The 16019-nt window shown below is 33.8% G+C and overlaps 1 protein-coding gene across 1 annotated transcript; it reads left to right on the forward strand.

Annotated features, from left to right (window-relative positions):
- The first annotated feature begins 5024 nt into the window (after window positions 1–5024).
- On the forward strand, window positions 5025–9270 carry LOC140434461 (uncharacterized). The gene is made up of 3 exons (XM_072522788.1): window positions 5025–7070; window positions 7362–8882; window positions 9181–9270. The coding sequence occupies exons 1-3, from the start codon at window positions 5025–5027 to the stop codon at window positions 9268–9270; spliced, it is 3657 nt and encodes a 1218-aa protein (XP_072378889.1).
- The last annotated feature ends 6749 nt before the right edge of the window (window positions 9271–16019 follow it).

Here is a 16019-nt window from a genome sequence, read left to right on the forward strand (position 1 = left end):
TTTGCAGTGTCGACAACTCCATGTGTGTGTAGCAAATGTCATCTTCATTAAAAAAATCTTTATTTTTCTGAGTGAAAAAGCAAACGTTGCCACTTTATACATGCTACCGAAGAAATTTAAAGAAGTTATTTAAAATAATGCAATCATCAGTGCAAAAACATATCCTGGAACTGACATCAATTCCGATCATAATCCTGTTGTTGCAAAAGTTCGCGCAAGATGGAAACTAATAAAGAAACAAAAACCTCAACACCAACTATTAGACATCCAATTATTGAAAAACGACACCATACATCAGACAGTAAATAAAGAATTAAACAAAAATTTAGGAAATATCGACCACAATAGAATTAGCGAGTACGATGACATAAACGTTTTGTGGAAAACTATTAAAGAACAAATGAACAATGTAACGGAAAAACATCTAAAAGTAACACTTAGAAATAACAAACAGAAATGGATGACAGAAGAGATTTTACAATTAATGAACAAACGAAGAGAATCTAAAACAAAAAATGACAAGGACGAAGAATACAAAAGACTAAATAGAATAATTCGAAAAAAAATAACCGAAGCAAAAGAGAAATGGTTTGAAACAAAATGCGTGGAAATAGAAGGCTACAACAAAGGCACGATTTTTTTAATTTACATAAAAAGGTAAAAGAGTTTACATCGACTACCAAGAGAACGACTTTTCACACCATGCTGAACACGGATGACAAACTGCTAGAATCAACGGAAGACAAACTAAAAGAATGGGAAAACTATATTAAAATTCTTTTTCACGACATACGAGAAGAACCAAGATTGGAAAATAACAAAGAAGGGCCAACAATTCTGAAATCTGAAATCATAAATGCAATTAATCATCTTGAAACAAATAAAAGCCCAGGTCCAGACGGAATATACCCAGAAACGTTAAAATTAATCAGCGAAGAAAATATCGAAATAATTGTCCTTTTATTCAATCGCATTTATGATACAGGTAAAATACCCCAAGATTGGCTGGAGTCAATATTCATCCCACTACCAAAAAAGCCAAACCCACAACACTGCAATGAGTTCCGTCTGATAAGCCTTATGAGTCATGCAGTAACAGTCCTACTAAAAATCGTACATAATCATATCTATAGAAAGTGCGAAACAATCATCGGAGACGATCAGTTTGGATTCAGAGCCGGCATGGGAACGAGAGAAGCCCTGTTCAGTTTACTAGTTCTCGCCCAAAAATGCTACGACCAACAGAAAGATATATTTATATGCTTTATAGACTTTTGATGAATTATACTTTAAAAAGCATTTGATAGAGTAAGACACGACCTACTATTAGAACGTTTGCAAGAAGTCGGTTTAGATGGAAAAGACATCAAATTCTTAAAAAACTCTAAAAAAAATTAGGAGGGGAGTTAGACAAGGATGTGTTCTGTCGCCTCTGCTGTTTAATCTTTACTCCGAGTTTCTATTTAAAGAAGCATTGGAGGATTCCAAGGATGGAGTCAAGGTGAATGGCGTAAATATCAACAGTATCAGATACGCCGATGATACAGTGTTAATTGCGGATTCCGACGTAGGTCTACAACGACTCATCGACAAGACCAACTCGACCTGTGAGCAATTTGGTATGAAAATAAACATTAAAAAAACCAAAGTGATGTCAATCCGAAAAAACCAAAACGTACCTCAACCTTGCACAATAAATGGGCACATTTTAGAACAGGTCAATAGATTTAAGTACCTGGGATGTTGGATCGATAGCAGCCTAAATCCTGATCTAGAAATAAGATCGAGAATAGAACAGGCCAGAAAATCTTTCGAAAAAATAAAAAAACTGCTTTGTGATTCTCGAATAAAACTCGAAATTCGACTACGTTTATCAAAATGCTACGTCTGATCGACTCTTCTATATGCAGTTGAAACGTGGACCCTAAAAACATCAACCGTAAATAAATTGGAGGCCTTTGAAATGTGGATCTACCGGAGAATGCTCAAAATTGCATGGACATCGCATACCTCAAACGAAGAAGTGCTGCATAGAATAGGCAAGGAAAGAGAACTTTTTAACACAGTAAAAGTTAGAAAAACATCATACCTAGGCCACATACTGAGAAATAATAAGTACCAATATGCCCAACTTATAGTGAAAGGAAAAATCGAGGGAAAGAGAGGCCTAGGAAGGAAAAGACTATCGTGGCTCAGAAACATCCGACAATGGACAGGGCTAAATTTTGAACAGCTAATAAGAACAGTTGAAGATAGAGAAGATTTTAAAATTGTAGTAGCCAACCTCCATTGAGGAGAGGGCACTTTAAGAGGAAGAATTTAAAATAATTTATATTATTTTATATTTTATTGAATGAATTATATTTTATAAAATTCGGGAAACAGAATAATGCTCATAGCATTATAGATTGAATTCTATTAGCCGTTTTAGAGAATCATCTGGAAACTTCAAGTATTACACAGCAAATACCTTTTTGGTTTTACAAGGATCTTTTTTGGCGAATTGGTTAAATAATGCGTTGTTGATGCAAGTTTGCCTGAATAGTAGACAACATTAACAAATAGTTGGCAGTAACTAAAATATGGCAGATACGCCACTTACCGGTTTGATGATAGATTGGTCTCAAGTCTCGATAATAATGTATACATAAATAAATATTCCACACCAATAAAATTTATGAAAGAAAAATAGGTTTTTTAAATCTAAAATATCTAAAACATGTTTAATGGACAGAATTAACAAGTATTTCTTTAATGCTACAAATGAGAAATATTTACTATTAAAGCAAAAGTTTTAATTATTAAAAAAAGACGACGTCGAGTCAACAATAGCACTCGAAAGCTTGAAGTTAAGAACATTCTATTCAAGACTGGATTATATTTTATACAGGACTAGTTAATTTTAACTTATTTTTAATAGAACAGGACTTTGAAAGTATCTTTGTCCCAGGACTGATCTTTGTGGGACTTCATGCGATATAATTCTTTCCTTACTTAGTTCTTAATCTATATGAACATGTTGTTGCATATTAAGAAGATACCTTTCTAGTATAATATATGCAAGCCCTCTAATACTATACCTATACACTTCTTCTTCTTCTTATGCCGTCCCCATTAACGGAGGTTGGCGACCACATTTTTAAAAGCTTCTCTGTCTTTTGCAACGTGGAATAATTCGTCTACAGTCATGTTTGTCCAGTCTCGAATATTTCGCAGCCATGACTTCCTCTTTCTACCTATTCCCTTTTTGCCATCGACTCTACCCTGCATGATGACCTGCAGAAGACTATATTTATTATTTCTCAGTATGTGTCCAAGGTATGCAGTCTTGCGTACTTTTATCGTTCTCAACAATTTTTTGTCTCGACCCATCCTTCTCAACACTTCCTCATTGGTGACCCTGGCAGTCCATGGAATTCTCAACATTCTCCGGTATATCCAAAGTTCAAAGGCTTCAATCTTCTTAACTATTAGCGCTTTTAGTGTCCATGTTTCTACCCCGTACAATAGTTGCGACCAGACGTAACATTCAACAAACCTTAGTCTCAGCGCAGTATTCAGGTTTTTGTCACAGAACAATTGCTTGAATTTTAAGAACGCTGCCCTTACCATTTCTATACCCGGATCTCTTGGTCTGGATCTAATTCTGTGTTGATGTGAGCTCCCAGATATTTATATTTTGTCACTCTCTCTATTTGCTGTCCACCAAGAGTTAGTTGTTCATTATTTATTGGACTCCTTGATACTATCATAAATTTGGTCTTATCTGTGTTGATGTCAAGTCCCATTTGAATGCATTCACTATTTATTGCATCTAGTAAAGTTTGTAGTTCTTCTATACTCTCAGCCATAATTACCGTGTCTGCAAATCTCATGGTGTTTATGATTTCTTCACCAATTCTTATTCCCTCTTTTCTTTCCCATAAGGCTTTTCTGAATATGACCTGTGAGTACACGTTGAAAAGCGTCGGAGACAAGACGCATCCTTGCCTAACTCTCTCGCAATCGGTATATCATTTGTTTCTATATCGTTCACCTTTACTACTGCTTTCTGGTTCCAGTATATAGCCTTAATAAACTCAATGTCTTTTTTGTCTAAATTGATGTTTTTTAATTCATCTATTACTTCATATGCTGCACTCGGTCAAAGGCCTTCCTAAAGTCTATAAAGCATACATATGCACTCTTGTTATATTCCCGACATTTCTGCAAGAGTACCGTCAACGCAAATAATGCCTCTCTTGTACCCATGCCTCCTCTGAAGCCAAACTGAGTTTCATCTATCTGCTCCTCACATTTCTTATAAATTCAATACACTAATCATATAGTAAATAAATTTACTATCAAATCATATTTATTTATATTTTATTATTATTATTTGGTCTGAATTTGACATGTGTGCCATAAGTAAAGAGCATATGCTTCTATGCTTTGTTAATACGTTAACAGGCGGCGTTGGGAGCAAATACAATAATTTACTAAATTTGTGTAAAATATAAAAAATAAATAAATAATAAAATTACTTTATTTAATTTTAAATATATTTGTTCAGCAGTCAACAGTGCAAGAGCCGTCCCTGCACGGACCACAGAGCGCATGGATCGAACACTAGCGACAACGACGGCGCGTAGCTGTCAAGGAGAAATAAGACATTCTTTTTTGGGTTTTGTTAATTTTAAGTTCTTATAAAATAATTATAATAAAGGTGTTAAAAGTCAGAATAAATATTTTTTATACAAGGAATACAGTCCACAATACTTCTGAAGGCTCCGAAATAAAAACATTATTCATGGTCATTCGAACGGATTTTATCAACAAGCAACAAGTTAGTGTATTTTTTATCGGCAAGTGAAAAAGTTTATATGGCATGGTATGTGGTGAGTACACATTTTTTCATTCCTATAATACCTATCCTGGAATAAGAGAGATATTAATTTGTGTCACAAGGTTATTATAATTTCGGTTTGTTAGGATTTATTAATAGCAAGCTTTAAACTTTATTAATATTATACATAGTCGATGCAATGGATCAGTTAACAGTTTTAAAAAGAAAGCGTGGTATCTTTAAGGCACAAATTACAAAATTTGATTCATTTATAAGCAGTTTTACTCACGATAAAATAGTAGAATTACAAGTTAGGGTTGACAAATGCAAAGAATGGTGGAATGATTTTGATCAAATACAAAGTGAAATTGACTTATTAGACACATCAGAGGAACAATTACAAGAAAGGTTAGATTTTCAGGATGCATATTTTAAACTAATAGCCTCTGCAGAAATTATATTAAAGAATGAAGTTAATTTAAACGAGACTATAGCAAACTCAGGTCACAATACTAGTTTAGATCGAAATAGCTTAAAAAATGTACGGTTACCACCACTGGAGGTTCCAACTTTTAATGGTTGTTATCAACATTGGTTAGAATTTAGAGATAGTTTTACTAGTATGGTCATAGAAAATTCTGATTTAAATGATGTTGACAAGCTTCACTATTTAAAAAGGGCTTTAATAGGGGATGCCCAGGATGAACTGGAGCAGCTAAAAACTACTAGCAAAAATTTTACTATTGCATGGCAACTTTTATCTGAAACATATGAAAAGAAAAAACTTATTGCACGTGGTCATATTGAAGCTATATATGAATATCCAAAAATATCTCAGGTAAATAGTTTAGAATTAAAGAAATTGTCAGGTTGTATAAAAAGAAATTTAAAGTCACTAGGTATGTTAGGTTATCCAGTTGAACATTGGGATGTTCTTTTACTTTGTACCATAGAGAAAAAGCTTGATTATTACACAAATAAGGAATGGCAAGAAAAGGGTCCAGTTAACGAATTTTCTACAATACAGGAATTCTTAGCATTTATAGATCATAAAGTACAACACTTACAAAATTCAGAAAGGGATAAACAAGATATAGAGCAAATATCAAAGGAAACAAAAAAAAGGGTGCAAAAAATGACATTATCAAAGTCATTCATTGCAACGTCCAAACAATGTGCACTTTGTAATTTACCGCACTATTTTTATTCATGTAAAAAATTTCATAATTTATCAGTGTCAGCTAGAAGACAAGAGGTAACAAAATCAAAAGCATGTTGGAACTGTCTAAAGGATGGACACTTAGTACAACATTGTACATGGGGAGGTTGTAAACTTTGTGGAAAACGACACAATACTCTTTTACATATGGATGGTAAATTTATAAACAATTCTCATTTACAAACAAATGCAACTCAACTCAACGGATCAAAGGTTGAATCACAAATTTGTGGTATATCTACCCAGAAAGAAACACACACACAGGGAAATGGCATATCTAATCAGGGAAAGGAAGTACATATTCAGGGACAAGGTGCATTCCATAATAATTCAATGGAAGGTACATCTCAATTAAACTTTTTGGGTCAGACAGGTTTTTTGGAATCACATTCGGGTGATATAGGTCAGACATGTTTTTTAGAATCACATTCGGGTGATATAGGTCAGGATTCAATTAATTTTTTAAATCATTCTAAGCAAGGTATATCATACAGATTAAAAACTGATATTTTACTTTCAACGGCCTTAGTATATATGCAAGACAAATATGGAATTTTGCATGAATGTAGAGTTTTATTGGACTCAGGTTCACAGTCAAATTTTATATCACGTTCATTTTTTGAAAAATTACAATTACGGGCAGATAAGGTACACATTCCGGTTAAAGGTTTAGGTCAAGGTATAACAAACATTTCTCAGGCATTAAATGGGAAACTTTTATCAAAGTTTAGCAATTATCAAACAAATGCATTTTTATTGGTAATTGATAAAATTTCTGACAATTTACCAACTTCGGATTTAAACTTGGATTTTATAAATATTCCTAAAAACATTGTACTTGCAGATGAAACATTTGGGGTTTCAAAACAAATTGATGTATTACTGGGAGCATCAGTTTTTTGGCAATTATTATGTGTGGGTCAGATAAAACTTGGCAAAGATCAACCAATTCTCCAAAAAACTAAGTTGGGATGGGTTATTTCAGGGCCAGTTAGTCAATCAATTAAGGTTAGCAACAATTCAGTGGTATGTAATTTTTCGTCTAATGTTTTGGAAAACCAAATTGAAAAATTTTGGTTAATAGAAGAATTTGGTGCAAAAAAGGTTATGTCCAAGGAGGACATTTATTGTCAAGAGTTGTTTGAAGCTAGCACAATTAAAAATGAAAACGGTGATTTTGTTGTTAAATTACCAACAAGGTCAAACATTTCTGACTTAGGAGATTCTTATAGTAATGCACTAAAAAGATTTCAATTATTGGAAAATAAATTAAATAAAAATTTGGAAATGAAAATTAAATACCATGAGTTTATGCAGGAATATATCCAGTTGGGTCACATGTCAAAGGTTGAAGATAAAACTGATTTCAATTCAGAAACACCCAACTACTATCTTCCACGTCATGGAGTTTTAAAAGAAACGTCTTTAACTACAAAATTAAGGGTAGTGTTTGATGGGTCAGCTAGAACTGACAGTGGTTTGTCATTAAATGATGTTCTAATGGTCGGACCAAAATTACAAGATGATTTAATGTGCATTCTTCTTCGTTTTCGAAAACATAATGTAGTTATAGCTTCAGACATCGAAAAGATGTATCGACAGGTTTTTGTTTGCAAAACTCAGCAAAAACTACAACAAATATTATGGAGGTTTTCGGATGAGCAACCAATTGAGACATACAAGCTGAAAACGCTAACATATGGGACCGCTCCAGCAGCATTTTTGGCTATAAGAAGCTTACAACAATTAGCTCATGAGAATCAATTGAACCTGCCTCTAGCTTCCCAGGTGATTTTAAAGGATTTTTATGTTGATGATTTGCTTACAGGAGGGAGTTCAATTGAAGAAGTAAAATCATTAAAGGATGAATTAAATAATATTTTGTGCACAGCAGGATTTTCACTTAGAAAATGGGTATCAAACAAACCTGAAATTTTTGATGAGGATATTCAAATAAAGGGAGACATTGAACATTATCTTGCAGATGATGTTACAACAAAAACATTAGGGCTTTATTGGAACTCAAAGATAGATTCGCTTCAATATAAAATCAATTTTTCTAATTACACAAAGGTTAGCAAAAGAACAGTTCTGTCTTTAGTTTCACAGATATTTGATCCTCTTGGACTAGTAGGGCCAGTTATAATTAAAGCTAAATTAATAATGCAATCACTATGGCAATTAAAATTAAATTGGGATGAGTCTTTACCTTTAGATTTACACACAGCTTGGAACCAGTTTAGGGAATCAATTGCAGATTTGGAGAAAACTCACATTAGCAGGCAAGTTTTGTGTTCTAATCCAATTAATAGACAATTACATTGTTTCAGTGACGCTTCAGAGTCTGCTTATGGAGCAGCACTCTACATTCGGTCACTGGATCAAGGTGGTTCTTGCTTATTTCATTTATTATGTGCGAAATCAAGGGTAGCACCCTTAAAAACAATATCTTTGCCTAGATTGGAATTGTGTGGTGCTTTATTGGCTGCCAAATTGGCATCGGCGGTTATCGCAACAATAGGTGTTAGCTTTGATGAGGTACATTTTTGGTCTGATTCAATGATAACTCTTCATTGGATTTTGGGTGAACCGTCACAATGGAAAACCTTCGTTGGAAATAGGGTGTCGGAAATACAAAGGCTTTCTAATGGATATAGCTGGCATCATGTTGACTCGCATGATAACCCAGCCGACATAATTACGCGCGGATATGAACCAAAGTTATTAAACACTTCAAAATTGTGGTGGAATGGGCCACCATGGTTAGCTTCTCATAAATTGTCTTGGCCTACTAAGGCTTTGTCAAATTCACACATTTCTATCATACCTGACCAGAAGGTAATTCAAACATTTATATCAACTGTGCAATTTGCTGAAATTTGGAACCGATTTTCCAGCTTAGCTAAATTGCAGCGTGTTTTTGCATATATACTTCGGTTTGTCACCAATTGTAAATCATCTAATAATAAGACAACGGGTCCTTTTACTGTAGATGAAAAAGAAAGAAGTTTTTTCTGTTTGGTATATATGGCACAAAATGAAGTATTTCATCAGGAAATACAAACAATAAAAAAATCAAAACCAATACATAAATCGAGTAAAATCTTATCATTAAATCCTTTTCTTGATGATACAGGACTATTACGAGTTGGTGGACGTCTTCAAAAGTCAGAATTGTCTTTTGACCAGAAGCATCCAATCATACTCCCGAACGGTCATGTATTAACTAAACTTATAGTGATATCGTATCATCATAAATACTTGCATGCAGGTCCACAAGCATTGCTATCAATAATTCGTTTAAAATTTTGGTTATTATCTGGACGTAGCACGGTTAGGCACATTCTGCATAAATGTGTTACTTGCTTTCGTGTCAAACCTACATTGCTTGTACCTCTTATGGGAGATTTACCTAAATCTAGACTTCTGCCTACAAGGCCATTTTATAATTGTGGTGTAGATTATGGGGGTCCCTTTGAATTGAAAACAAGCTATTTACGGAATTGTAAAGTAGTTAAATGCTATATATGTATTTTTACATGTTTTACAACAAGGGCGACACATATTGAACTTGTATATGATTTAAGTACTAATTCATTCTTAAATTCATTTAAACGTTTCATTGCTAGAAGAGGTCTATGTAAAAATATGTATTCTGATAATGGAACTAACTTCGTTGGGGCAAATAATCATTTGCAGGAGTTATATTCATTTATGAATGATGCAACGGTAAAATCAAATTTTTTAGATTATTTTTCGGAACATAAGATTCATTGGCATTTTATTCCAGCTCACTCACCACATTTTGGTGGCATCTGGGAATCAACTGTAAAATCGGTAAAGTTTCATATACGAAGGGTAATGTGTAATAATAAATTTACATATGACGAAATGTATACTTTGTTGACGCAAATTGAGTCTCTCCTAAATTCCCGTCCTTTATTACCTCTGTCGGAAAGTCCAGAAGACCTTGGTGTACTCACCCCTGGACATTTTCTAATTGGAGCACCACTTGTAGCACTGCCACAAGAAGAGCTAACTGAAATAAATCCGAATAAGTTGAAACGGTATCATCACCTGACTCAGATAATTCAGAGTTTTTGGGTACGCTGGTCACGTGAGTACCTCTCTTCACTTCAGCAGCGAACCAAATGGAGAACAACAGCTGACAACGTGAAAATTGGATCATTGGTTATTATTCAAGAGGATGGTCTTCCTCCTACTAAATGGGAATTGGGTAGAATATTGCAACTACATGCTGGGACAGATAATGTTGTGCGGGTTGTGACTGTGCGTACTTCTAAAGGTGAATTCAAAAGGCCTTGTGTAAAGTTAGCCGTCCTGCCAATGGATGAACAATAATGGTTATGGTTTACAAGAAGCGTTGTTTGAAAGGCATCACTTAAGCCTTTCAAGGGGGGCGGCATGTTCAGCAGTCAACAGTGCAAGAGCCGTCCCTGCACGGACCACAGAGCGCATGGATCGAACACTAGCGACAACGACGGCGCGTAGCTGTCAAGGAGAAATAAGACATTCTTTTTTGGGTTTTGTTAATTTTAAGTTCTTATAAAATAATTATAATAAAGGTGTTAAAAGTCAGAATAAATATTTTTTATACAAGGAATACAGTCCACAATACTTCTGAAGGCTCCGAAATAAAAACATTATTCAATATTATTTGAAATTTTACAAATAGAGAAAATACAGTATGAAGATCCGCGCTAGTCTACAGTACCGCCCACTCTTCCACTTTGTTTTAATATTAATGTTTGAGATTAGAATGATAGGCCTATAATTTTGCCTTCGACAGATTTAAATAGCGGTTTAATATTTCTATTTTGTAACATATCTGGAAAAATGTCCAAATTAAGCCATGTATTTTTTTAAAATGTTAAGGCTTTTGAAATATGTTTTGTTATTTGTTTTAAAGTTTCAGATCTAATATTATTATGTCCTGGTGACTTTTTATTTTTTAAAGATTTTATTATTTCTTCAATTTCATTTTTAGTCGTTGGAGATAGATACTGTCGCCAAAGTGACCAATCACGACAAAGATTGTTACTTTGACCTGCCAATCACAGAGCCCGTTATTAACTGCTTTGTCATTGGCCTCCCGGCGGAAGATTGCTGCGAATTCCCAATTGCTACGTGTATAAAAGAGCAGCACATCTTCCGATCGGGATCCAGTCGTCATATACTACTAGCCCCGTTAGATCTTGTTGGTCTAGTGTGCTACCACACTACTTTGAGTTTTATTATTTATCCAATAAAATAAAAAAAGAAGACTTCATCCATCCATTTTAAAAGATAAACCTTCGAAGCACGAGAACCGGCGTGTCGACTACGAACGCTCCCTGTCAGTAAGACACGGCTTTCTGAAATAGAAAAGACATTGGTCTTAGAACTATTTTAAATTGTGTCGAACTGACCAAAGCGTTCTTTGGAACCCGTCACGGTAACGAGCGAATAAAAGCCCCGACGGGGACTTGTAATTGCTTTTCCAATCAGGGTCGAGCTGCGATAACGCTTCGTCGCCAGAAACCTTATGCAAATAGTAACTATCGAAAATAGTGTTTACGAAAGATAGTGACACGAAGCGACGGGCAGTAGGAAGAGTCGACACGAGGTGAGAAGGCTGGCATCTCTATGGAACTTGAGGCATATAGCACGCAACAGAATACTAACACAGATATTAAGTCATTGTAAGAAAAGGTCATAGTAAGAAAGTTTGAACGGTTAAAGTATTCTGATTCCCGGTGTCCCCTCACCTACCACAGAGGCCCGGCGAAACTTCTCGTACGTAGAGGCCGGAATCCCGTCTTAACTCTACGAACACGAGGATGAAACCAAAGAATTTAAGATCCCCCTCAAGAGCGGTAGTCGTAGAGCATCCAAAGAACCTGGAGGACGCTACGGCCGTACGACAGTACATAGTATTATTTATTTCCAATATATTTTCTCTAAATTCAATTGGCTCAGAAATCTTTTTTGCATAACGTTTTTCCAAATCGGTATAGTAGTCTACAAATTCATTTGATATGTCTGTTTTATTACTCAGTATTTTATCATTTTGTGCTTTTATCATCTTTATGTTTGTTTTTAAAGCTTATTTATACAGAGCTTATTTATAATGTGAGTAAAATATGAGCTTTTAACGATTTGAATAAAAAAAAAACTTTTTTTTATTGATTTAAGTAACGTCGGCGTTATCCATGGTTTTTTATAGTTTTTTGTTGTTTTATTTTTATTTTGTTAGTGGTTAACTTTATATAATTTTGTTGTTTTGTAATAAACCATTCCATGTTTTTATTAACATCTCTTACAGAGTAAACCAAAAACCATTTTTCTTGTTCCAAATTTGACTTTAGTTTTTGTAATTGATAAAATACTTAAATTTCTGGATTTCGTGCCATTTATGTTGTTAATATTATTAATACTGCATGATATGGGTGAATGATGGATCATATCATAGTATCTAAAGATATAAGATGTAGTATTATTCTCAAATTTTGAAGATTATTTTGACAAATAAATGATCCAGAAAATTTCTACTTGCTGGACGTGTATATTCGTTTATATATTATGATATAAATCGAATCAGAACATCGGATTGATATTATTTAAGTCTTCTTCTTCTTCCTTCTTGTATGTAGGCTTTAAAGCCTGTTTCTTTCTCAATATTAGCCTCCTAAATTGTTTAATTTACCGCACTATCTTTTTCTTGGTCTGCCAATACTTCTCCGTCCATTTGGTGACTTATCTCGTGCTATTTGAACTATCCTATCCTTTGCCATTCTATTTATGTGCTAGTTTCACTCCTGTTTCCGTTTTGTCTCCCATCCATTTATGTCTTCTATATTGCATGCTCTTCTTATGCCTTAGCTTATCTCCCTATCCAACACACTTTTCCCTGTTATTCGTCGAAGTATTTTCATCTCTGTTGTTTCTAGTAGTCGTCTCGTTTTAGATGTGTTAGGTCTTGTCTCCGCCGTGCATGTTAATATAGGACTAATTGCTGTTTTATAGATTTTTGTTTTTGTGTCTTGTCTTAGGTGTTTGTTCTTCCAGATTGTGTCATTAAGAGATCTCGCCGCTTTACTTGCTTTTAAGCTTTGTTGACGTACTTCTTCTTCAACACCTCTGTAACTAGTTATATATATTCCCAGACATCTAAACCTTGCTTCCTGCTTTATTATTTTCATGCGGGTATTAACATGTTGTCATATATTTAGTTTTTTCTGCTGATATCATATTATATTTCTTGACTATTGTATTGAAGATTTGTACCCTGTCTGACTCCGCTTTGTACTGGTATACACTGTGTTAGTTTTCCATTTATCTTTGCCTGTATTCGATTACGTAAGTAGATGTTGTCGATGGTTTGTATAATATTGATTGGTTCTTTTATACAGAGGGTGTAAGACGTGCTGGACTTGGATGCGATCGAAAGCCTTTGTTAGGTCTATAAAACATGAATATGCTGGTTTATTGTACTCGATGGACTTTTCTGTGATTTGTCTTAGTACAAATACGGCGTCTACGCAGATCTTCCGGATCTGAATGATTGTTGTTTATCTGATAAAGTTGTTAGTTTATTGATTTTGTTGGTTGGGCCTTTTTTAAGTAATACATTAAATTATTACTAATGAATTGATAAATTCAAAAATAAGATAGGCGAAAAAACGGGAAGTACAAAATAAAGAAGATAATTATAATATAATTTACCAAATTACATCTTGTTTCAGATGGGAAATGACAAGATTTGTACATTTATGTATATTTATATTGACAAAAAACTAATTAGATTAAATAACTTTTTTAGATCGGGATAATCATAGCTACTATGCATTTGAACCTGGATGGGCAAGACGTAGCAGTGCTTTTTTTATGGCTATTAATAGCTGCATCCTTAAAAAAGGAATTTTTTTGTATGTAGTTCCCGCATTAATAAGGCCAACTGGATTATTTATTACAAAGTAAAAGGGAAAATCCCAGTAGTTGGTTGTATACTATAGTTTAAAAAAACTTACATAGAAGTAAGAACTTCTTGTGTATAAGGGTGTATTTTTTAATAAACAATTATTTAAAACTTTATCTAAAATGATTGGGCGAAATTAAAAAAAAATAAATCTTTAAATCATTTTTTAATAAAAAATATACCATTATACACAAGAAGTTCTGACTCGTATGTAAGTTTTTCTTAGATTATTTATTATTGCATAATTTAAAATTATTTACTAGAAATTGTAAACGCTTGAAAGAAATGATCTCCAAAGCTTATTTATTAACTCTACCACTAAAAAAAGGAAAATGTGCGCTTATGTAAAGAATAGTCAAGTTAATTTATTCATTTTGTTTTAATAAGTCTTGAGCAATTAGGACAAAACTTAATGAAATTTCTGATATAATAATCTCTGCTCGAGGATATTTCGCATTAGAACATAGAAGAAAGGATAACTCCAAAGAATAACCGAGAATGGAACAACACGATTCTGTATCGTTAGATAGATTTACGTTTAATTAAATCAGAAAGACTAATGCCTGTATTTACTGACAACAAGTAAGTCAGCGTATAGTTAGTAACTGAATAATACTTATTTGAATATTAAATGCACCGCAGGACTTATTAGATTTGTCACGATAATAGAAAAATTCACCTGAGCAAAGACGGTTTATTAGTTAAATTTCTGTCTTGGGCCTTAAAAATGTCTTATATTTGCTCACAATTTCATTGACTCTTATTTTGCAATCCTTAAATTTCCACATCTTTTTTCCTGTTTATATATATTTGAAATTGCAGGCATTAAATTCCAAGAAACGTTGATGACCATTACCAGAGTTATCTTTGGTCTTCCAGAGGCGCACTAAAAATTTTTGTGAGAGTGAAAGGTAGCGTTACTTGTATTGAAAACTGTTTACAAATTTACGAAAATGGTTGCGTTTCGATTTAATTTGAGCTTCTTACCACTCCCTAACACGTGTTTCTGGGTCTACCCGTCATCAGAGAGAGTTTGTAAGAAAACTCAAACCAAACCAAAACGCACCGACTACTCTGGCAATTATAGAAAAAATAATTACCAGAGTATGCTACTAGAGACATCTAGTGATGAAAGATGAAGTTAAATGTGTCGATAGCAATTAAAGTAAATTGTATACTCACGCTTAATCAAGCCATTAAGAGTGACGCTGGAAATATTTATATTCCACTATGCATCAACAATTTACCCATATAAATTACCATCTTTCTTGTACTCATTACGTCGAGTAAGAACGATAAATATACGAAAATGGTTGCGTTTCGATTTAATTTGAGCTTCTTACCACTCCCTAACACGTGTTTCTGGGTCTACCCGTCATCATTATTTTTTCTATAATTGCCAGAGTAGTCGGTGCGTTTTGGTTGGGTTTGAGTTTTCTTACAAACTCTCTCTGATGACGGATAGACCCAGAAACACGTGTTAGGGAGTGGTAAGAAGCTCAAATTAAATCGAAACGCAACCATTTTCGTATATTTATCGTTCTTACTCGACGCAATGAGTACAAGAAAGATGGTAATTTATATGGGTAAATTGTTGATGCATAGTGGAATATAAATATTCCCAGCATCGCTCTTAATGGCTTGATTAAGCGTGAGTATACAATTTACTTTAATTGCTATCGACACATTTAACTTCATGTTTACAAATTATATGAACTAATATTCTTTAGCGCTAAGAAATTTCTAAACAAATATGTGATATATGTGTATATAATAATTTAGACATTGGATTATATGGACTAACAAAATGGCGAAATATGCATACAGTGTGGTCAAATTAACTTTCTTGTGCACGGCCCGACTTTATACCTGTTGTGCACAGTTAAGTTACCCCGGTACCTACGTAGATTTTAAATGGAAAAAATGTTATATGTCGGATTGGATATTTGTGCATACGAGCAACAAAAGGAATATTTAGTATTCATGCATGAAGACAT

Source organism: Diabrotica undecimpunctata, chromosome 1 (genome assembly GCF_040954645.1).
Source record: "Diabrotica undecimpunctata isolate CICGRU chromosome 1, icDiaUnde3, whole genome shotgun sequence".
In the NCBI taxonomy this organism is placed as follows: domain Eukaryota; kingdom Metazoa; phylum Arthropoda; class Insecta; order Coleoptera; family Chrysomelidae; genus Diabrotica; species Diabrotica undecimpunctata.